At 34.5% G+C, this 24703-nt stretch overlaps 1 protein-coding gene, 1 long non-coding RNA gene and 1 other non-coding gene across 6 annotated transcripts; 2 read left to right on the forward strand and 1 right to left on the reverse strand.

Moving 5' to 3' along the window:
• The first annotated feature begins 640 nt into the window (after window positions 1–640).
• Window positions 641–8532, forward strand: LOC108486916 (putative disease resistance protein RGA3). 3 transcript variants are annotated; one of them, XM_053019623.1, is made up of 5 exons: window positions 641–1288; window positions 1733–4513; window positions 5258–5308; window positions 5756–5900; window positions 8181–8532. In XM_053019623.1, exons 1-2 carry the CDS (start codon window positions 1115–1117, stop codon window positions 3833–3835), a joined length of 2277 nt encoding a protein of 758 aa, XP_052875583.1. In that variant the 5' UTR covers window positions 641–1114; the 3' UTR covers window positions 3836–4513; window positions 5258–5308; window positions 5756–5900; window positions 8181–8532. The 3 variants fall into 3 exon arrangements, with proteins under 3 accessions (XP_052875583.1, XP_017646567.2, XP_017646568.2); XM_017791078.2 differs by lacking the exon at window positions 8181–8532 and having other exon boundaries at window positions 5756–6188; XM_017791079.2 differs by lacking the exon at window positions 8181–8532 and having other exon boundaries at window positions 5760–6188.
• Window positions 8533–20696: 12164 nt separating this feature from the next.
• On the forward strand, window positions 20697–21990 carry LOC128282566 (uncharacterized). 2 transcript variants are annotated; one of them, XR_008272892.1, is made up of 3 exons: window positions 20697–20748; window positions 20869–20946; window positions 21053–21990. It is a non-coding gene; the product is annotated as an uncharacterized LOC128282566 (long non-coding RNA). The 2 variants fall into 2 exon arrangements; XR_008272893.1 differs by lacking the exon at window positions 20697–20748 and having other exon boundaries at window positions 20772–20946.
• On the reverse strand, window positions 21614–21764 carry LOC128283096 (U4 spliceosomal RNA). Its single transcript, XR_008273438.1, has one exon. It is a non-coding gene; the product is annotated as a U4 spliceosomal RNA (small nuclear RNA).
• Window positions 21991–24703: the final 2713 nt, after the last annotated feature.

Genomic DNA, 24703 nt, shown 5'->3' on the forward strand with positions numbered 1-24703 from the left:
TTTTCTTGGTTATTTTCTCACTATTTTGCTGTCATTTTACTATTATGTTGCTATTATTTTGTTGTTATTGTTTGGATATTGTATAACTCTTGTTTTATTGTTAATTTTGTGACATTTTAGAGGTATTTGCTTATTAAATTGCACATATTTTAATGTTATTTAATATACATACTTTTTTAAAATTTATTTTTAATTTTTTGAGAAATATTTATTTTAATATTTTTAGTATTTTTATGTATTATATTTTTTAAAAAATTATATAAAAAATCAAAATGGGTGGACCGAATTTGACAAAATTTTAGACTTAATTTTTAGGCCAAGTTGATCTTGAATCTAACAATCGGGCCTAAAATTTTAATTGAGCTCAACCTGAATCCAATCCTGCATGGACACCAGGGGCAACAATTTTTTTAGAAGGCCGAATGGAATTTTAATTTTTTATAGTCTATATATTTATAGTTTTTAAAAAATTAAATTAAATTTTTATAATTTTAGAGGAGACCAAAATAGAATTTTACTTTTAGTAATTTAAAATTTTAAAAAAATTAAAACACTTAAATTTTAATTTTTTATTTTAGAGATACCCGGCCCATGCTAGTCCCTATAATAGCCTCTGATGGACACCTCTAGCTATAGGCCTCTGATGGACACCTATAGGGGTAATTCTAATTGATGAAAAATTATGTAAACTTTTAGATTGAGGAGAAAAACTATTACACTACCTAAATAAACTTCTAGAGTAAGTAAAAAGGGAAAAACGATTTTTCAATTTTCCTCATTTAAGTCGATCATGCTTATTTTCATTTTTGTTCAACTTGTTCGATGGCAACGAAAGCACGGCACCGCCTTAAATTTTGATGGGTTTTGCCTTTCTGTTGAAGATTACTCTAATTTATTTATGGTACTTCCCGTATAAAAACAGATGTAATTGTTCAAAGAAAAGAAAATCCAAAGTAATAAAAAACAAAGGCAATTCATACTTCAGGAACCACGAGCAAGAGCACACAGTTTTTATTTTATTATTTCTTTTCTTGTTTGCTTTGGACCCTGGTTGGTACTTGGAAAGAAAAAAAAAAAAAAAAAGAAACTCAGTCTGAATTAAAAAAAAAAAGAAATGGCAAAATCAATTGTTTCAGCCGTTTTGGAGAAGTCGAGTTCCTTGTTAATGATACCTGGAGAGATAAAACAAAACTTTGAGTTGGCCTTAGCTCTCGAAGAAGAAATCGGAAAAGTGATTGCTCATTTTCAGGATATTCAATCAGTACTTCAAGATGCAGAATCAAAACAGGTGCATGTTGTAGCTATTCTTTTCTTCTTCTTCTTTTTTTTTTTTAAGTATTAGTTTGTGAATTATTTTTGTCTTGTGGATTATTATATATGGATTTCTGAGTTGACTGTTTCAATCATGGGGCCCTAGTATCCTTTCCTATCTTACATAATATTTATATCTAACATGGAGAAGAATAAAGTTTGATTTTAAAATCTAATTCGGGCACCTTCCTCGAAATATCAGTGTAAGCGGAAAATAAAATGGATTATTGAATTTGAAATCCCGTGTTTAGGGTTTGAAAATTTAATTCTGGAAATTAAACGATCAGTGTTAGGTTTGAGATCATAGTGGACTTAAGCGGGTTGAATACTGGTATTCGATTCCTTACTGAAATTATTGGAATTCAAGATATTAAATGAAATTTATGTTGCCCATCGTAAATCTTATCTTACCTTTCAATAGGTAAAGGATGCGAACGTGAGAAATTGGTTGAAGAAACTGAAAGATGTAGCCTATGATGTTGATGATGTGGTGGACGAGTGGAATTCTGAGAAACTGAAATCACAGATTGAGAAAGAACAAAAAGAAGCCAGAAATTTCCCCTTGCTGAAGAAGATGCGCAATTCTATCTCTTCTTTTACCTTTCAAACTATTCTATACTATAAAATGAAATCCAAGCTAAGCGGAGTAAATGAACAACTTGATAGTATAGCTACCGAAAAAGATAGGTATAAGTTCGGGTTAGAGAAGGTAGTTGAAGAACCCCGAAGGCTAATAACTGCCTCTTTCATAGATGATGAAGAAGTTTATGGAAGGCGTCAAGAGACAGAGCTTCTAGTGAATATGTTGGTGGGGGACAATAGTAGTGGAGGAGGGTTGAAGCTCCCTGTTATATCTATCGTGGGGATGGGGGGAATTGGGAAAACGACACTTGCTCAACTGGTTTACCATCACAGTGATGTTGAATGTCATTTTGGTAAGAGATTATGGATATGTGTCTCAGACCCTTTTGATGAGATAAGGATTGCCAAAGAGATCCTTGAAGCATTTAAAGGCGAAAGTTCGAATTTAGTTGGAAAGGATAACATCTTGCAGGAAATTCGTAGCCATGTTTCAGGGAAGAAAGTACTCCTCGTGTTGGATGATGTGTGGAGTGAAGATGCAACAAGATGGGAGCAATTGAAAACCTCCCTCAAGCATTCCTCTCCAGGGAGTAGAATTTTGATAACCACTCGGAACGAAAAAGTTGCTATAATAATGGGAACAACATCTCCAAACTTATTTCTATTAAATACTTTGTCACTAGAGGAATGTCGGTCATTACTTAGCCGTAGAGCATACTATGGGAGGACAAGAGAGGAAAGTGAAAATTTAGATGATATTGGTTGGAAAATTGCTGAAAAGTGCCAGGGCTTGCCCCTTGCTGCGAAGATTCTAGGTGGTCTCTTGCGGTTCATGAGAACCAGAGAACAATGGCAAAATGTATTGGATAGTGAAATGTGGGACATTGAAGAGGCTGAACAAGATCTTTTCCCTCCCTTGTTTTTGAGTTATTATGAGTTGCCTTCGGCTCTTAAGCAGTGCATTTCATATTGTGCTGTCTTTCCGAAAGGTATGATCTTAAGAAAAGATGAATTGATCAAGCTGTGGATGGCGCAAGATTACTTGAAGGGAGTGCGGTGTGAAGAGATGGAGATTGTTGGTGAGGAATATTTTGATGAGCTACATATGCGTTCATTTTTTCAGGATTTTAGAGGGGATGAACTAGACAGCGATATTATAAAATACAAAATGCATGATCTAATTCATGATTTTCTTCTAGTTTTAATGAAAACCGAATGTGTGATGCTAGTAAACCATGATTCTGAAGAGTTAAAATTAGACTTGTCATGTGAAAGGGCTCGCTATGGAACATTGATTCGTAAAGAAGCTGCACCAACAGAACCTAATATTTTCCGTTTCAGAAAGTTGCGTAGCCTCCTTATTGACCCAAGCTATCATGATACCTCATCACTAAGACTATATTTGCCCAGGTTGTTTGATCAATTGACTTGCCTAAGGACTTTAAATTTGAGTAACGGTTTATTCAGAAATTCAATTGAAGAACTTCCTGATGAGATAGGAAAATTGGTTCACTTGAGATATCTTAACTTGAAGAACAATAAAAAATTGAAAGAATTACCTGAACCACTGTGTGGGTTATGTAATTTACAGACCTTAAACCTCAAATGGTGTGATAGTCTTAAAGAGTTACCGTGTGGAATTGGAAAAATAATCAACTTGAGGCATCTTGAGAATGATCAAACAAACTTGAGCCTGATGGCAATACCAAAAGGAATTGGAAGATTAACGAACCTTCAGACACTAAGTTTGTTTGTTGTAACGAGTAATAGCGATACATCTAGTCTTGGAGATCTTCAAAACTTAATTCATCTTCGAGGACTTCTTAAGATAAGTGGATTGGGAGCTGTGTGTGATGTGACTGAAGCTGAGAAAGCAGAGCTTGAAAACAAGAAAGGCCTTCGGACTTTGATACTAGATTTTACTATTTCGAAGGGGTTATAGGTGGCAGAGAGATGATGGAAGACTCCTTGAAGCTCTGCGACCACCTCCTTACTTGGAAGAGCTAGAGATATGGTGGTACAGTAGCCCCACCATTTCTGCCAACTGGATGATGGGCTTGACCAAGTTGAGCCATGTTTCATTGGGTTATTGCTTGCACTTGAAGTCTTTGCCTCCCTTGGGGAAATTGCCATCCCTTGAATCACTCTATATAGGGGGAAGGAGCAGAGTGGAAAAAGTGTCAGTTGAGTTTCTGGGTGTAGAAAGAGAAGAGATATTAGCACCTTCATCATCTTTGGAATCACCTTCATCATCTGTTATTGCCTTCCCTAGTCTAAAACATTTTGAATTTGAATTTTTTGATTTGGAAGAGTGGGAGGATTGGGTGCCATTAACAAGCAGAGAAGAGCATATTAGCATCATGCCTCGGCTTTGTTCCCTAACTATTAATTCCTGCCCAAAGTTAAAGGCACTGCCATGCTACGTTCTTCATAATACAAGTCTAAAGCAATTGAACATCAGCCAGAGTCCAATTCTTTCAGAACGTTGCAGAAAGGAGACCGGGGAGGACTGGCTAAAGATTTCTCACATACCTAGCATCATGATCGACAGTGTACGCATACAAGTAAACTGCTCTTCTGTTGAGGAGTTCGGGGTATTGCAATTTCAACCACTACACAGGTGTTCTTATATTTCATTAATAACAATATTTTTTTTGTCTGTCCAAATTACAATACATTCAAATATATATTTGCTGAAATTTGTGGTTGGATTGTCTAAAAGTTTTCCAATTAGTGAAACCGTTACTCCATAACTGGCATGTGATAAGGATTTATCTTTCTGATGTGTTACATTGTGCTAAAGATGGTACCCTTTTGATCTTTTAATAACATTTGAACTCCATTCTTACTCCTTTTTCTTTTATTTTAGAGATGATTTTTTCGCTATTATATTTTAGGTTTAATAATGCCCTCAGTCTATGTGCTGCTTGAACTTTTGAAAGTTGTATTTTTAATTCTAGGTTTAATTTAAAAATTAAAGTCCAGTTGATAATACTATTAATGAATATACATTAGATTTGAATATGTACATTTAATATTCAAATTCTGAATTAAAAATCAAAGTTTAAATGATAACACGGGTTTAAATTTAACAGGAGCCTGCGTTAAAATTGAACTTCAAATTTTAAATCAGGCAAGTAAAAACTTCTTCGAACCATTAAAGTAGAAGGATGAAATTTCAAAACTCAGAGTACATGGATTGAGGCATAATTAAAACCTAATATTTTAACACTTGACTTTTAGCAAAATGAACTTGTGAACTTTATTGTTTTGTCAGCACAAAAGAAAAGAGAAGCTGTATTACATTAATGCCCTCATGCCTTTACCTTAACTAATTATCTCCGCTACTTGTTATGTTTTACAGCTCTTCGTTAAGTTCGAATTTCAGTCAGAATTGATGTGTATTACAGGAGAGGTACGTATGAACTCTGGTTATCTTTATGTCATTTGTTGTCAAACGATAATAAAATTTTTGTAGTACATGATCTTTGTTTAACCCTTTCTTTTAACTTCTTAGCAATCAACTTGATGTTAATTTCTAGCAAGAAAATCTGGTAACGATAGGCAACTTTTAGAACGTTTGTTTTGTTTTGAGGGCACATTTGTAAAATTATCAGAATGTTTTCTCGTTAACTTCTAATTAGTAGCATTTGAAGTTCCATGTAACATCAAGGTTTATACTTCTGATTTCCAAGCATGTGATGATGAAAAACGATTAGGTATTGCATGGAACATAGATTTGATAATAATGATATCTTGAATGTTAACGATAAATGGAACCAAGTGATTAGTAGTTTAAAGTTTAGGCATATTAGTTCCGAATTGATGTTATCTAACTATTTGCCATATTGATGCTGTGAAGACAGGAACTGTGTTTTAAGGCAAGTTACATGGGATGCCACTGGCAAGAAGGAAGGTGACTGGAGCATGTTGTGCCTCTTTGTATCTCAAGATTTTTTCTTAGTAGAGGTCGACAAGTTCGTTGTACAAAGGGTTATCGAAAGAAGGTGTGGTCGCTCATCCTTCTTGGAATTGGTCAATTCAGCCTTGTATGTAAAATATTTCTCACTGATCACCTATTTCCTTTCTTCAAGTTACGTTTAATTAGTACAAACTGCTTAATTTTAGAGGACTAGGAATGAAGAAGCTTTAAAGGTGGAAATTACGCTTACACATGACAATATTATGTACTCGTATGTATTCCTGTTCATCCAATCCTGTTGGCATCATTTTCAACTTGTATAGTCCAAGTTATTTTTATATTTAATCAATTGCAGCACTAATTATTCAAATAATTTCTCATTACTATTTTTATTCAACTAACAAAACCCATATATACTTTTGACACGAAAAGTGAAAGGGAAAAAGAAGTCATGATTTTCCCTGTGGTCATATACAGTAACCAAATTTAATAGAGTAAGCAAACAGAAAACCCACCTTCCTCTCAACAACACAAACACCTTTTCCTTGCGGGCTATTCTTTTTTAAGCTATATACTTAAATATTTGATGATTCTATTATACATGATTGAATTGAAATATTTGATAATTCCATCATACATGATTGAGTTGCGAAAACTTCTAAATAGGCATTCTACATCTGCACTGAGTTCTTTCTGGTTAAAGAATCTCTTTGTAGTTGCTTTGGAACAATTAGGAGATTCTCTAGAAGAAATATAGGGTTCTGCTTTTGGTGGCAGCATGTTATGGGGCGTAGCATTGGAATTGCTATGTAGACTCTTGTTTATCAAGGGTTCGAATCCCTCTCTTTCCGCACCTTTACCTAAATCGTCGATGTAACTGACTACAATGTATCAAATAAGAATATATACTAAAGAATTAGACCCTTCTTTAGTATAGATTCTCTATTCCCAATTCCTTTTTAATATCGAATATGTAAAATAGCGTACAAGGGATGAATTTCATTACGTATCTATCATACATGAATAGGATTTGAAACGAGCCCATTCCCCTGTCTTCTTTTACTTAACCTTAACTTAGGTGAAAAGGGGGTAGAACTCTTATTTTATTATTTTAGTTAGGTTTAAGTTTGACGAGAATAAAATGTGAATTCTCAGTTACAAAAGTCAAAATTTAGAACAAATAAATTGGAATCATTAACTATTGACTGCAAATTTATGAACGATTCTTCTTCCCTTGTCTTTTTCTAATAGTATAAGAAAATAAAATTGGATATATAACTAATCAGTATTGATTTTTTGCAATAAAAAAATTTTTTTTGAATTTCAAGTATATTAACTTTTTTTTAGAAATGAAACTTCAACCTATGTTTTTCTGACGGTGATATTTTTTGTTAGTCAATTATTATTCAATAATAACGTAACTCGTTGTGATTAATGGTGAAGTCATTTTAACCTGCATGAAAGTAGAGTTTGAGCAGAAGTAGTTTTGATGAGAAATTATTTTACGAGTCTTTTTCATTACATTATCTATGGTTTCTTCAATTAAAAGTGGGACATTTTTTTTTTCGCATCAATGTATATTTAAATTAAACTTTTAAATTAAAAATGATATATTTTCTTTTAATTGAGCGAGATCATGAATGATGTAGTGTAAAGGGTCTATGAAATAAGTTCTCTAGTTTTGATATAATACAAGTCCGCGAAGACGGAGTACCTCAAAATCATAGAGAATCTCTACTACTATATATAAACTACACTATATGTTCCTTTTAATAATAATATAATGATGAAATTGTAGTTTTGGTCTTTCTATTTGTGATTTAATTTTTATATTTCAATTTGGCATAATCTAAATATTTAACATCCATTAATTATTTTGGCTGATATATTGAACTTGAATTTTTTTATTAAAAAAAGGATTATTTTAGTTGATACAGTGAACTTGAATTTTTTATTAAAAATATTTTTTGGTACACAATATCAAAGGAGATAGAGCAGAGGGATAATACTAAAGAAGGTTGGTTTATCCATTGTAGGGTCTAGAGCCAGACAGGTAGAGAGATTAAGGATGAATGCTTAATGTATTAGAGTTTTGGGAGTGGAGAGGAGTCCCTCTATAATATTGATGCCTTTGGGTATTTATATTTAAGTGAGTTTTTATCCAATTATGTTACTTAGTTGGTCTTAGGTGATCGAATGGAGGGTCCAATTAAGTCCAAGTTGAAGTAGGGATATAACAAAGTTTCTCCTATTGAGAGGTAGGTTATAAAGTAATTGTGCCTCGAGTTGATCTTTAATAATGCATTGGCGGATGATACTTTAATTCGCAATTTGTTCATATAAATTTTATTTTATGATTTAACAGATTTAAAGGATCTGGAGTTATGCAGTGGAGCTGTGTCATAAATATATTAGCGGATACGATTATTGGAAATGTAAACTAGAGGAGAATGAAGTCATCCGTTGGCAATACAAAATGTAAGAGGCACGACCTATTTGATGGTAATATGGAATGCAAGAAATGCATACTATTTTTTGGCAATATAAAATACAATAAGTATATGCTACGCGTTGTGTAAGAAATGCCTGTTAAAATACAAGCAAGAGGACGGTTATAAATAATGGTAGAAAATGTAGCTATTTGGCCAGAGTTTTTGACGAATAATATTGGATAAATGCTTATGGAAGGTGGTATTGTAATGTTGATCCAAAAATAAGCATCAATCTAGAAAAATAAAGTGCAATTGCTTGTAGCTATAAAATTTATTCGTTAACCTAACTCTGGTTTTTATGAATGAGATATGCGTCACCTTCGTCAAGAGTTTAAAGGGGTTATGGAAGGGTTCAGATGTCGAAGATATGTCTCACCTCCGCACCTCCTCTGAGAGCTCAAAGAGTTGACAAATGTGCCCAAATAAAAAAAAATATGCCTTAACCTCTGTCGATAGTCCAAGGGTTCATGATGGGGCTCGAATGTCTTGTTCCCTGACGCATAGGGGAGACATATAGTAGATAATAAAGTGGTCTTGCTCCTAGATGCATGGGGGAGACTAATGAAAAATAATAATGTGGGCTTGCTTCTACACACTTGAGGGAGGCTTATATTAGGTAATAAAGTGACCTTGCCCCTAGACATATTGGGGTAGGCTTACGGAAAGTGGTAAAAAAGGCCTTAATCCCAAATGCATGGGGAGGTTTACGGAATGTGGTAATAATGGCCTTGTTCCTAGACTCATGGGGGAAGGTTTATGCAAAAATGGTGGTGCTACTTCTGCACATGGTGGAAGGTTTACGATAGATCCTGTTCCCAGTATATGCGAAGGCTTACGGTAAAAAATAACAGGTCGATCACAATATCGTAGGTCCTTGTAGCATAGAATCATGTGAAAAGTGAAATCTTGCCGTGTCAAATTGTAACCTTTGACAATGTCTACTCGACTTGGATTTACATGATGAAAATAAAATTATAGATATAACATGTAAATTTCTAGATATGACATAAATGTAGGACGTAACTATTTGTAGGAGTCCCCCGTAAGTTCCTTTTGTCTAACAATATAATATGTGTACTTATATGCAAAGGGGCCTAACCACTCGCGAGAACCCCTCATGGGTTCCCTTTCTTAGACCAAGATATGCATGTGTAAACAAGTATAAATAAGTATACCGGATGGTAACTGTCCATGGGATGTTACCATCCATGGAGAATAAAGACATAGGATGGTAACTGTCGGTGGGGTGTAAAACGAAAATTGAGGTTACTGGCTGCTATAATAACAGTTTTGTTGGACCAAAGATCAACAAGCAGTAAGTCAGCAAAGGAAGCAGTCAAACAATATAAAAATTACATCCTTCTAAGCTGCAAAAATTTGAAAAATAAGGCAGTAAAATGCATGATTAAGTAGCAATTTAAAAGTTGATAGTGGATCCAAATTAAGGTCAGCAGCAATTTAAAAGCAAAATTGAGAATACTTACCGACAGCAAATCGAAACTGATACCCATTGTTGAAGCTGATCTCCATGCAGTTGGTATGAAGCAAGTGCAGCTGGAAGCTGGCCATGCAAGCTCGTGACAAGCATGCAGCAACCTTGGTTTTGTGTTGCTGTTGGATTTGAACTAATATTTTGTTCATTTTGAAGTCTGGTTTGCTATAAGCTTTTTGATTGATGTAATTTGATGTTGATGGAGCTGTTAACCAGCTTTAATAGAGTAACCAAATTTAATAGAGTAACCAAATTTAATAGAGTAAGCAAACAAAAAACCCACCTTCCTCTCAACAACACAAACACCTTTTCCTTGCGCGCTATTCTTTTTTAAGCTATGTACTTGAAACCCTTTTTAGAAGTGAAACTTCAACCTATTTTTTTCGGACGGTGATATTTTTTGTTAGTCAATTATTATTCAATAGTAACGTAACTCGCTTTGTTTGTTGTGATTAACGGTGATTGATAGCTGTGACATGGTACAACCAGGTGATTTGTTTGTTGCTTGAATGAATTTCAGTCATGTTAACATGTATGAAACTAGAGTTTGAGCTGAAGTAGTTTTGATGAGAAATTATTTTATAATTAAGTCTTATTCATTACATTATTTATGGTTCCTTTAATTAAAAGAGGATACATCATTTTTTTGTCACATCATATGTATATTTGAACTGAACTTTCAAATTAGGGATTACGGATGATGTAGTGGAAAGAGTCCATGAAATAATTTCTTTAGTTTTGATATAATAAAAGTCCGTGAAGAGAGGAGTATTTCTAAATCATAGAGAATCTCTACTACTATAAAACTACATTATATGTTTTTTTAATAATAATATAATGATCAAATTGGTTTTGGTCTTTCTATTATGCTCACATTTGTGATTTAATTTTTATATTTCAGTTTGACATAATTTGGCTCTTTTCTTTTACAAAGACATTAGTTAATCTAAATAGTTAACATTCTTTAATTATTTTGGTTGATATAGTGAGCTTGAATTTTTTTATTAAAAAAACTTTTTGATACATAGTATCAAAGGAGATAGAGGAGAGGGATAGTATTGAAGAAGGTTGGTTTATCCATTCTAAGGTCGAGAGCCGAATAGGTAGAGGGATTAAAGATGAATGCTTAATGTACTGGGGTTTTGGGAGTGGAGAGGAGTCCCTCTACAATATTGATGCCTTTGGATATTTATATTTAAGTGAGAGTTCTTATTTAATTATGTTACTTAGTGGGCCTTAGGTGACCCAATGGAGGGTCCAATTAAGTCTAAGTTGAAGTAGGGATATAATAATAGTCTTTCCTATTGAGAGGTAGGTTATAAAATAATTGTGCCTTGAGCCGAGCTTTAATAATGCATTGGCGGATAATACTTCTATTCACAATTTGCTTGTATAAGTTTTACTTTATGATTTAGTGAATTTAAAGGATCTGAAGTTATGTAGTGGAGATGTGTCATAAATATATTAGTGGATGTGATTATTGGAAATGTAAACTAGAGGAGAATGAAGTCATTCGTTGGCAATACAAAATGTAAGAGATACGATCCATTTGGTGGTAATATGGAATGCAAGAAACGCAAACTATCCGTTGGCAATATAAAATACAATAAATGCAAACTATCCGTTCGCAATATAAAATACAATATGTATATACTACCCGTTGTGTAAGAAATGCTTGTTAAATACAAGCAAAAGGACAGTTATAAATAATGGTAGAAAATGTAGCTATTTGGCTGAGTTTTTGACGAATAATATTGAATAAATGCTTATGGAAGATGGTATTGTAATGTTGATCCAAAAATAACTATCAATTTGGAAAAATAAAGTGCATGTGCTTATAGCTATAAAATTTATTTGTTAACATAATTCTAGTTTTTATGAAGGAGATATGTGTCACCTTCGTCGAGAGCTCAAAGGGGTTACAGAGTGGTTCAGATGTCGAAGATATGTCTCACCTCCACACCTCTTTTGAGAGCTCAAAGAGTTGATAAAGGTGCTCGGATACGGAAAATATGCCTCACTTTTGTTTAAAATCCAAGGGTTCATGAAGGGACTCGAATGTCTTGCTCCCGGACGTATGGGGGATGCATACAGTAGATAATAAAGTGGTCTTGCTCCTAGATGCATGGGGGAGACTTATGAAAAATAATAATGTGGCCCTGCTTCTACACACACCAGAGGATGCTTATGTTAGGTAATAAAGTGACCCTGTCCCCAGACACATGGGGGTAGGCTTATGGAAAGTCGTAAAAAAGGCCTTAATTCCAAATGCAGGGGGAGGTTTATGGAATGTGGATATAATCGACTTGTTCTTAGACTCATATGGGAAGGCTTATACAAAAATGATGGTGCTTCTTCCGCACATGGTGGAAGGCTTACGATAGATCCTGCTCCCAGACGTATAGGGAGGCTTATGGTAAAAAATAACTGGTCGATTGCAATATTATAGGTCCTCGTAGCACGGAATCATGTGAAAAGTGAAATCTTTCTGTGTCAAATTGTAACCTTCAACAATGTCTACTCGCTTGAATTTACATGAAGAAAATAGAATTACAGATATAACATGTAAGGTTATAGATATGGCAAAGTGTAGGATGTAACTATTTATGGGAGTCCCTCATGAGCTACTTTTGTCTAACAATATAATATGTGTACTTATATGCAAAGGGACCTAACCACCCGCGAGAACCCCTCGTATAAATAAGTATACCGGATGGTAACTGTCCATGGGATGTTACCGTCCATGGAGAATAAAGACATCAGATGGTAACTGTCGGTGGGGTGTAAAACGAAAATTGAGATTACTGGCTGCTATAATAACAGTTTTGTTGGACCAAAGATCAACAAGGAATAAGTCAGCAAAGGAAGCAGTAAAACAATATAAAAATTACATCCTTTTAAGCAGCAAAAATTTGAAGAATAAGGCAATAAAATGCATGATTAAGCAGCAATTTAAAAGATGATACTGGATCCAAATTAAGGTCAGCAACAATTTAAAAGCAAAATTGAGAATACTTACCGACAGCAAATTGAAACTGATAACCATCCATGGGGCATAACCGCCTGTGGAGATTGCTATAAGCCTCTCATGGGCTTCCTATAATTCGATAAATTATATGAAAATCCACCAAGTATAATCCTACAGATACTACATATTGGACCAAAGTGCAGAAATAAAAACAATAACAGGTGTGCACGATTCATTTCGATTATGTTAATGGTATTTTGTTTTTTTACGGAAACACATTACCTCTACTACTTGTAGTTCCAATCGCAACTTGCAATCATCAGCTCAGCTAGAACCTTTTGACACAGTCAAAGGAACATCCCTGACGAAAGCTATTGAGTAGTTACTAACACAAGGCCAAACGCCGGCAGCAGCTAAACATAAAGCATGTGGTCCAGGGACAACTTAGAGAAATTTCCACCAAATTGAATCCAGGAATAAAATGCCTTCTCATAGTAGAAACTAGCGAAATAAACAAAACAAAATCACAGTTACACCAAAAAATGTCATTTTTGTTGGTGTTTGGAACAAGGTTAAACAAGCAGAGTTGAAAGCTTGTGCAACAAGCCTCGAAACTTGGTGAGGAAACAAAAGCAAAAATTTGCTTAAGAACAAGAACAAAATTGAAAGACAAGAGAAAATGGTGGAGCATATGAATGAAAGATGATAATTTTTCATTAAGAATGAACATTGGCATATTGCCATTACATATATCATATTGCCATTACATATATCAGTCAATGACTGAACAAAAAACAAAGTAAATTTCACCTAATGCTTACCTAATACCACTAGTTACATGGAAACTTGGTAAAAATAACTTGTACATAAGAACAAAGCTGATTTATCAGCTCAATCACCACCTAATTACATCAAATTCTTTACTTACTAAGTTCAAATCAAACTAAGTTACAAAACATGAACTTGAAGTAACAAAACAAGTTGCATTGGGACAACAACAGTAAGTTTCAGCTGCTGCAAGCTTGGCTCGATTGCATGTGGTGCTCCTTGCTGTATGAGCTGCATGGAAGGCCATTTTATAACACTTCTCCTTGGTCTCCATGTTGCTAACTCCTAGCTGTTTTCTTAGTTTATTAAACCTGGTTACATTAAGTGCCTTTGTAAAGATATCAGCAATTTGTTCTTCAGAATTGCAATGAATTAGCTCCACCTCTCGAGCTTGTTCCATCTCCCTTACTACATGTAGCTTGATGCTAAAGTGCTTAGTTCTACCATGGAAGACAGGGTTTTTTGCAATTGCAACATCAGACTTGTTGTCACAAAAGATCTCTGTTGCTTCTCTTTGATACAAGTTCAAGTCAGCTAGGATTTTTCTTAGCCAAATGGTTTGATTAACAGCATTTGCGGTTGCAACATTCTCAGCTTCTGCTATTAACTGAGCTACTATCGATTGCTTCTTTGAACTCTAGTAAAACATTGCTGAACCAAGTGTAAATTCATAACCAGAGGTACTCTTCATGTCATCCTTTGAACCAGCCCAATCACTATCAGTGTACCCTATCAGCTTCAGGTCTTCAGTTTTGCTAAACTGTAATCCATAGCTCAAGGTGCCTTTGATGTACCTGAGCACTCTTTTTGCTACTTGAAGATGCTGCTTGTTGCAGCAATGCATGAATCTCGATAGCACACTTACAATAAACATGATATCTAGTTTGGTTGTTGTCAAATACAATAAGCAGCCATCTAGACACCTATAGACAGATTCATCAACCTGTTCATAATCCCCTTGGCTTGACAACTTCATTACAACAACCATAAGTGTGCTTGTTGGCTTGCAATTCTCTATAGAGAACTTGTTTAGGATCTTTGCAGCAAATGTCTTCTGTCCTAAGAAGATTCCACTTTGAGTGTATCTCTATTCCAAGAAAGTAAGTCATCTGCCCCAGATCAGACATTTCAAACATGTTCATCATTTTGGCTTTGAAATCAGCCAACATTGTTTGGTTTTCTCTTGTGACCAAAAGATCATCAACATATAGGGACACAATGAGCTGTGTTTCTGCTTGTTTCTTCTTGACATACAATGTTGGCTCACTAGAGCTCCTTTCAAACCCCAAACTCACCAAGTTGCTGTCGATCCTGCTATACCAGGCCCTTGGTGCCTGTTTTAAGCCATACAGGGCTTTCTTGAGTCTGTACACCATATGTTCCTTATCAGTTACTTCAAAACCTTGTGGCTGGTCAATGTATATCTCTTCTTCAAGGAAACCATTTTAGAAAAATAGATTTCACATCAAGCTGATGGATCTTCCATTGCATCTGTGTTGCAAAGGCAACTAGCAGCCTTATGGTATCTAGCCTGGCCACTGTTGCAAATGTCTCCATGTAATCCAAGCCATATTTCTGACTGAAACCTTTAACAACCAACCTAGCCTTCAATTTATTCAAATTTCCATCAGCATTCTGCTTAGCTCGATAGACCCATTTCACCCCAATGACCTTTCTGTTGGCTGGTCTTTTAACCAATTCCCATGTCTGGTTCTTTTCAATCATGGCAATCTCATCAACCATTACCTATTTCCAGCCTTCATGTGCTTCAGCATCTTCAAAACAACTTGGTTTTTCTTGTGCAACATGAGCCCTCTCATAAATCTCAGCCAAAGTCCTTGTACCCCTGATTGGTTTATCATCAATGTCCATTTTAGGACCATTTTGATCAAGTTCAAGTTGACCTGCTATGAGTTCTCCAGAAATAGCCTCTGGCTAATTTCTTTCCCAATTCTAGCATGCCTTTTCATTAAAGATCACATCTCTGCTCACTTGGATCTTGTTTGTTGAAGGATCTAAAATCCTATAACCCTTCTTGATCATGCTGTATCCCACCAAGATGCCAGGCTGAGCCCTTTTGGACAGCTTATCCCTCTTCACAGTTGGTGTGTGAGCATAACATAGGTAGCCAAAGACTTTTAAATGAGCCAAAGATGGCTTAAATCCAAACCAAGCTTTGAATGGTGTTTTGTGAGCCAGTGCTTTTGTTGGAAGCCTATTTTGAATATAAACAGCAGTGTTAACTGCTTCAGCCCATATGGTCTTAGGAAAATTCTTCTGAAATACTTGACCTAGCCATATCCATAAGACTTCTGTTTTTCCTTTCACTGACCCCATTCTGCTGAGGTGTATAAACATTGGTGAGCTGATGTTTGATGCCAGCATCATTGCATAAAGCTTGGAATTGAGTTGAGGTATACTCAGCTCCATTATCTGACCTGATGGCCTTGAGCTTACAGCCTGCTTCAGTTTCAACAACTGCTCTAAACTTTAAAAACACTTGAGCTACCTCAGACTTGTGCTTCAAAAAGAAAATCCAGCAATATCTGGTATGATCATCAATAAAGAGAATGAAATACTTCCATTCAGTGACTTTGATTTCATAGGACCACATACATTAGAGTGTATTAGGTGCAATCTCTCTGTGGCTCTCCAGGCTTTATTGGTAGGAAATGACAATCTTGACTGTTTTTCAAGTTGACAGACTTCACAAACCTCATCTTTCTCAACAGAGTTGGTGAAGTTTTCAACCAGTTCCTTATTTATCATCTGAGTCATCGATTTGAAGTTGGCATGACCAAGCCTTTGATGCCAAAGCCTGAATTTTTCAGTAGAAGCAACACAGGCTGAGTGTGAGTCACTTGGCCAGTTGACTTCAAAGCATTTATCAGTCATAGTGACTGTTATGAGGCTTGATCCATTTGGATCAGAAATTTGACACTCCTAGCCCTCAAACACAACTGAGTAGCCTTTTTCAAGTAGTTGAGCAATGCTGAGAAGGTTTCTGTCAATCTCAGGTACCAACAGGACATTTGTGATGACCTTGCCACCTGTGGGAGTGCATATCAACACATCCTCTTTTCCTTTAGCCTTGATAATCTGCCCATTACCAACTTTTACTTTGGTTTTTCAACTTCTATCCAAGGTCTTAAAAATGGTTGCATCTGGTGATATGTGGTTAGTGCAACCACTGTCCAATAGCCATCCTTTTGAGCCCTTGTTCTGACCAGCTGAGCATGACACAGCAAAGACCTGCTTCTCATGGTCACTACTGTCTTCAGCTACTTGAGCTTCAACATTTTTCTATTGTGCTTGATTTTTCCTAGGCCTGCCTTTATTCTTGCAGACCCTTTCAACATGCCCCTTTTTCTTGCAATGTTGACATAGTGCATCTGCTTTGAACCAGCATCTATCTTCAAGATGACTTTGTCTTTTGCAGTGCCTGCAGGGTTGGTCTCCTTTTCTTGCAACATCAGGCTTAGGCCTGTTTTTCCAATTATTCTTGCCTTTATAGGTAGTGGTGCTCAAGGCAGCCTTGGCCTTGGCTTGAAAAGCACCTTCTTAATGCTCCTCCATCCTGCTGGCTCTCCTTTGCTCCTAAGCATAAAGAACATTGATGAGTTCAGTTAAGGAGATGGTTGCAGGATCTCTCGAATCCTCAAGGGATGAGATTTTTGCTTCATATCTTTCAGGCAATGTTGAGAGCACCTTCTCCATAATCCTTACCTCATTGAACTGTTCTCCTAGCAACCTTATGCTATTGACCACAGCCATGATTCTATCTGAGTACTGCTTCACCGTTTCTTCTTCTTTCATTTTTAAATTTTCAAAGTCTTTTTTCAAGTTTAGCAACTCCTACTTCCTTGTCCTCTCTGTACCTTGGAACTCCTCCTTAAGCTTGTCCCAGGCCTGTTTTGGAGTCTTACAAGCCATAATTCTGGTGAAGATAACATCAGACACACAGCTTTGGATACAAGACATAGCTTTATGCATCTTGGTCCTCTCATCTGCATGTTGCCTGATTTGAGCCACTGTGGGATTGGCTCTGAGTGGAGCTGGCTCAACATCAGTGTTCACAACTTCCCACAAATCAAAGGCTTGCAGGTAAGTCATCATCATGACTACCCATATGTGGAACCCTTCACCATTAAAGACTGGTGGTGCAGTTGGAGAAAATGCTGAAGAAGCCATTCGATTTAAAGTTCAACCACAACAGGTCCTCTAAGATAAAAGCTCTAGATACCAATTGTTGGTATTTGGAACAAGGTTAAACAAACAGAGTTGAAAGCTTGTGCAACAAGCCTCGAAACTTGGTGAGGAAACAAAAGTAGAAATTTGTTTAAAAATAAGAACATAATTGAAAGACAAGAGAAAATGGTGGAGCATATGAATGAAAGATGATAATTTTTCATTAAGAATGAACATTGGCATATTGCCATTACATATATCAGTCAATGACTAAACAAAAAAGAAGAAGTAAATTTCACCTAATGCTTACCTAATACCATTAGTTACATGGAAAATTGGTAAAAATAACTTGTACATAAGAACAAAGCTGATTTATCAACTCAATCACTACCTAATTACATCAAATTCTTTACCAACTATGTTCAAATCGAATTCACTTAGAAAACATGAACTTGAAGTAACAAAAAAAGTTGCATTTGGACAACAACAGTAAGTTTTAGTTGCTGCAAGCTTGGCTCAACTGCATATGGTGCTCCTTGCTGGATGAGCTGCATAGAAGGCCATTTTCTAACAATTTTTAAATAAAATAATATAGTAAAAATTAAATTAAATACTATAGGCTTTAGAGCTCCAGCTTGTTGACTCATGCTCCATGGGACATCAATATTAGCCATTTAGGCACACCAATGATTTTATCCATACACTCTTTCATGTTATCACAGCTTTATTTGCAAGCTTTGATCTCATCAAGGATGAATAGCTTTAAGATTTTCAATTAGATTACGGAGGCGTTGGGTAGCAACAAGCTTTTCCTCAGGTATATATATAGCGGAGTATCAGAAAATCTCATAATAAGTATCCATATTCACATGTAGACAAACACCAGGATCTGATGAAAGGAAATGCTAAACCCGCATTTTACTATAAAGCAACGTAATTTTCTATTAAAAACGTCACTTGACTCAAGGAAGCCAGTGAGTAATTTAATCTAAAACCAAATAGGTTTTTTCTTGGTATTGATAAAATATAGATGAAGATATAGCAGAGCATGAGGTGAAAGTTTTTGAAGCAAAAAATTAAAGAATTATAAACTTTAGAAGGATTGTAGTCCAATAGATATGAGAGGAAAGGAAAGATGCGTTCCAATTTTCAAGAATTCAATAAAGCTGTTTGGAGAATTTTATCGTACATTAAGAGTGTCCAGATATCCGGAAGCACTGTTTTTGACTGGAACAAGTGAGAAAGTACTTTGAATGGAAAGGAAAGAAAACAATAAAAGGCTAGAATTTTTCAGATACTCAAAGGTCGAGAGAAAAATTCTATCTTCTAGATTAAGTGATTCATTTTTCTACTCATTGTAACCATCAGACCAAAGCCTAAAGCCAAATAATTCCTTCTGGCAAGCTCCCAATTTCCCTAATTACAAATCTCAGCACCACCAGCTGTAATAGCCCATTTTTTCCCGGCCCATTCTAGTATTTAAAATAATAAACCCCCAAAAATAAAAATGAAACAAAGTCCAAGTCCAGTACAAAATTACAAACATATAATTTGGCCCAATCGAAATGACCCATTACTTGAAAAGATTTAAGGTCCATCTATAAGCTTGACTCATATTGAAATATAATCTTTTAGGACATGCAATCTTAGATATGATATGCAATCTTAGATATGATACAATCTTAGACATGATATGCAATCTTAGATATGATATGCAATCTTGAAGATATGATCTTGTAATCTTGGAGATTTAATTTGTAGATATCCTTTAATCTTAACCGTTGATGTAATTGATCTGTACCGTTGGATTTGGGGAGGCTCAACTATAAATAGAGGCCTCTCCCTTCATTGTAAATCACTTGAGTTTTGGGAAGCAATAAGAATTCTTGAGAGCATTCACTCAAATTTCTCTTCCTCTTGCGTTCTTACTCTCTGTGGTTTGTTCTTATTTTATTCTTCGTCTATCTTAGTTTTTCAACCCTTTTTTTATTTTAATTTCTTCATTTTTCAAATATGTATATTTATTCCTATCTTTTATACATTTGATTATGTATTTTATATATTATAATATTTAACCTTTTTATATAGTTTATTTTCAAATATATATTTTCTATGCATGTATATATATATATTATATTATCATTTCATGTATTTTGAATTATTGCATTATATTTTTATAATTTGTAAATGTTCTATTTATTCATTTTTTTAGTGTATGTCATTTATCTTATTTGTGCATAGTTTCATTTTTTTTATATGTTATGTTTAATTATTTCTTTTATATGCTATTTTATGATATATATTGTTGTATAATTTTTGCATGTATTATGTTTTTCTTTTAGTTTACTCATATTTTTATTTGTTTATTATCTTCTATTTACCCTAGTATGATTTTTTCCATTAAACGTATGTTCATGTTATTTAGTTTTGTCTTAATGATATTATTTATGTTTGTATGAAAATGTTAGAATATTTTGTACATCTATGCTTCATGATGCATTAATATGTCATCCTAAAACATCATTTAAAATAATATTCCAAGGTTTTTTTTTAAAAAAAAATAAAAGGCAATGCTTGATGTTTGGAAACTTCGAGAAAGGTAGTGCCCTAAGTTACTGGGTTGCGACTTTTCTCGTTGAATTCGAATAGTCAAGCACCCTTTTAAGTGATTTTGAGTTTTAAAAACTTAAACAATTATTTCGAGATTTCAAAACATAGTGTCCTAACTTACTGGATATGGCATTTTGTTGTTTCGAGATAGAAATTTTTGAAAGACGAGCTTAGTTTTGAAGGTTTTAAAATGTTGCGTCCTAACTTATTGGATGTGATGTTTTGACTCGTTTAAAATAAGTGAGCCTTAATTTTCAAAATTAAGACATTCTAATTAAAAGAGGTTTGCAACCCTGTCAATTCAATTCATCAAAGAAAAACTTGGCGAAAAAGAAAACATTATACTTAGAAAAAGGTATATATCTCTCTCTCACTCTTTCTCATATCAATTTGCTGTAATAGTCGGATTAAAGACTTGGTGCTAAAGGCCATTGCTTTGCCAATTATTACATTGTTACTAACTTTGGGAATCCAGGCTGGGTCATCACAGAATATTAGCAGAGCCAGTTTCCTAAAGGGATTCATTTTTGGGACGACCTCTTTTGCCTTCTAGGTTGGTTTTTTTTTCTTTCATTTTTTTTCCAGTAAACTATCCATAAAAGTTTCAGTCTTTCTTACCTTCGAGAGATGAAGATGAATGCCATCGCCAACTGGTGCAGTGCAGATTTCGACAACGAAAGGTGAAAAGCGGTAAATCAAATATCCACACCGGCGACTGGTGCTAAAAAATGTTGTTGGCTGGTGGCAAGCATTAAATCGGGGTGGGAATGAAGGGGGATTCGTTTACAGGTGAGGAGAAATTTTTTGGAAAATATCTTACGAAATGAAAATGGTAAGATGTTTTCTTAAAATAAAGGGCTTCTTTTCCCGTGTTTTTGAAAAGATTTTACAATAGGAAGTCATTTTCCACCAAACAAACAACGAAAAAGAATGAAAATGTTTTCTGTAAAATATTTTACAGGTAAACAAACACAATCTAATTGTTGTTACGTATAATACGCTTGGATCAACAAGTTTATCACAACTTCTCATTATTGTGTCGAACACTTGATCAAGAATTTTCAGAATGCATTTTTAAATACAAAAATCTCTTACAAATAAAATAAATTTTGAAATGCTAAATCCTTCAAATATTTTGAACACCTTAAGTTCATAAACAAATTGTTTCATCTTAATTTTTGGGGAAAAACAAGAGCAAATTCATTAACTAGAAATTGTAAGGTTCTACCTCGAAGGGAACCCATCCTGAAATTCTCAAAGGCCAGGGTAGAACCAAGGACTAAGAGGGGGTCTGGAAATGGTTTTCAACCTGCAATAGATGCGCCTCGGTTAAAACCTCACTAGCTGCGTCATTGCCCCAAGCGCAAAGATGGCTTGACCAGACCTTTTTAGCTCCATTTTATAGCAGGTGCAAGATTTGTCTGAGTTATTGTCCAGTACATGTGGGATATAATAGCCTAATAATTTTGTGTATTTTGTTGTTACCTTGTTTAGCTTCTAGTGTAGTTACTTTTCTTGTTTAACTTCACAAGAAAAATAAATAAATAAATGTGTAATTAAAACATTTTACCTATATTAAATAATAATGCTATAAAAATATGACAGGTATGATTTTTTTACTTGTCTTCTATTCAACTTAGCCACTTTTTATTTTTCAGATTAATTTGTAAAATGGTGGTTGAATTATTTTGAAGTTTCAAAATTTCTAAATAATTATAAGTTACAAAGTAAAATACTAAAAGCTAATTTGAGTAAAATTAAATTTAAAATATAAATATAGTAATATTTTATCATCAATTAAAATGATATTAAATATGGAGGTCATTGTTGATGTAAATGAGTTGAGGTGGATGTTGAGTGCCATGTTTAATACTTCAAATTGTAAAAGAAAATGATTTAAGATATTGAAATATCGAATGGATGCATTTTATTGTTTGGAAAATGAGGAAAACGTAACTAGTTTTTACTATTGCAAATGTGTAACTAGTTATTAAAGCAGAATCATGACTATGAAAAATGAATGCATCTATTTATATTACAAAATTTTAGTTTTGATGGTTTATTTAAAATAGTAAGTATAATATAAATATTGTGAAAATAAAATAAAATAAAGAACACTCAGATTTACGTGAAAACCCTTACGGAAAAAAAACCAAGGGCGGAGAAGAAGAAAATTCACTATGTCGAATTCAAATAATTACAAGAGGAATAGACTATGTCTATTTATAGGCTTGTAAAACCATATTCTAATAGAAGTGTAGTAAGATTGAAACACCTTATTCTAATCAATATAAAATAGATGGAGTTTAATAAGGTTTTTTGAACCTTATTCTAAAATAAAATAAAAGAAGTGTAGTTCTATATGGATTTTACTTTTATTTTATTTTACCACTGTATTTTATTTAAATAAGGATTCGAGTCACTTAATTCTAACAATCTCCACCTTGACACGAATTCTCAATGAACAAGTTCTTTATCGCGAACTCTCAACGAACAAGTTCTCCACCTCTTCCATAAAACACCTTAAAGGTTTAACTTCAACAATGAACACTAACCAAGTCTAAGCAATGCTCAAACTTGGTTATAGGAAGTGACTTAGTCATCATATCTGCAAGATTTTCATTAGTACTAATTTTGCTCACAACAATATCACCACGAGTAATAATATCATGAACAAAATTATACCGAACATCAATGTGTTTTATTCTCTCATGAAACATTTGATCTTTTGTAAGGAAGATTGCACTATGACTGTCACAAAATACTGTATTGATTTGAAGGTCTTCATTGAGTTCACTAAAGAGTCCCTTCAACCAAATAGCTTCTTTACAAGCCTCAGTAATCACCATGTTCTCAGCTTCAGTGGTAGACAAAGCGACTGTGGTTTGCAAAGTGGCTTTCCAACTGATTGCACAACCTCCGATTGTAAAGACATAACCTATGAGAGATTTTCTTCTATCAAGGTCTCCAGCAAAATCAGCATCAACATGCTCAATGACTTCATCTCTAGTTCTTCCAAACTGTAAGCAAACATCAGTATTACCTCATAAGTATTTTAAAATCCACTGAACTGCTTTCCAATGTTCTTTACCAGGATTTGCCATGTATCTGTTAACTGCACTGACTGCATATGATAAATCTAGACGTGAACAAACCATAACATACATGAGATATCCCATTGCACTAGAGTATAGAACATGTGACATGTACTCAATCTCATCATCTGATTGTGGAGACAAAGTCGATGAAAGTATGAAATGGGCGGCTAAAGGAGTACTAACAGGCTTAGCACTCAGCATATTGAACTTGCAAAGAACTTTCTCAATGTACCCCTTCTGACTTAGGTATAATTTACTTGCTTTTCTATCTTTGAAAATCTTCATACCAAGTATCTTCTTTACTGGTCCCAAATCCTTCATCTCAAATTCTTCACTTAGTTGGGCTTTGTCCTTTCTTATCTCTCATTTATCTTTTGTTGTTATCAACATGTCATCAATATAAAGAAGTAGATACACAAAAGAACCATCACTGTTTTTTTTAAGTAAACACAATTGTCAAAACTACTTCTTTTGAAATCATGAGAAGTCATAAAGGAATCAAACCTCTTGTACCACTATCTTGATGATTGTTTCAAACCGTAAAAGGACTTTTTTAGCAAGCAAAAATAGTCCTCTTTTTCTGATACTGTAAAACCCTCTGGTTGTTGCATCTAAATATCCTTCTTAAGTTCTCTATGCAAAAGTGCAATTTTTACATCTAACTACTCAAGCTCTAAATCTTGCATGGCCACAACTGGGGAGAACACATCTATAAAGTCCACTCCTAGAATTTGACTGTAACCGTTTCCAACAAGCCTTGCTTTATATCTCAGTTCTTCAACTCCTGAAGTCCCTTCTTTCTTTTTAAACACCCATTTACAATGAATAACCTTTTTACCTTTAGGAAGTTTCACAAGATCCCATGTTCTATTTTTTTGGAGTGATTCCATCTCTTTTTGCATAGCAAACATCCACTTTTCTAAGTCTTTATAGCTAATCGCCTCAGAATAATTAGATGGCTCTTGGTTTGCATCTATATCTTTAGCCACATTTAAAGAAAGCAACTAGATCAGCCTCAGCATACTTCTTTGGAGGTTTAATTTCTCTTCTAGTTCTGTTTTTTGGCGATAGATTATTGTGGTGAAGAAGCAACTCTATTATCAATTTTTGTACTAGCTTGAGGTGTCGACTCTTTATTAATCTGATGCTCCACCTGCTTTTGATTTTCTTTATTGGAAGAGTCTTTAGGAGATAAGTTAGATAGCATAGCAG

The sequence above is a fragment of the Gossypium arboreum genome, chromosome 10, assembly GCF_025698485.1.
Source record: "Gossypium arboreum isolate Shixiya-1 chromosome 10, ASM2569848v2, whole genome shotgun sequence".
Lineage (NCBI taxonomy): Eukaryota > Viridiplantae > Streptophyta > Magnoliopsida > Malvales > Malvaceae > Gossypium > Gossypium arboreum.

Excerpts from the sequence above, each read along its gene's own strand:
- LOC108486916 (XM_053019623.1), top strand. The coding sequence starts at position 1,115 with ATGGCAAAATCAATTGTTTCAGCCGTTTTGGAGAAGTCGAGTTCCTTG. Across the intron at positions 1,289-1,732 it reads AAGATGCAGAATCAAAACAG|GTAAAGGATGCGAACGTGAG; the intron begins GTGCATGTTGTA and ends ACCTTTCAATAG.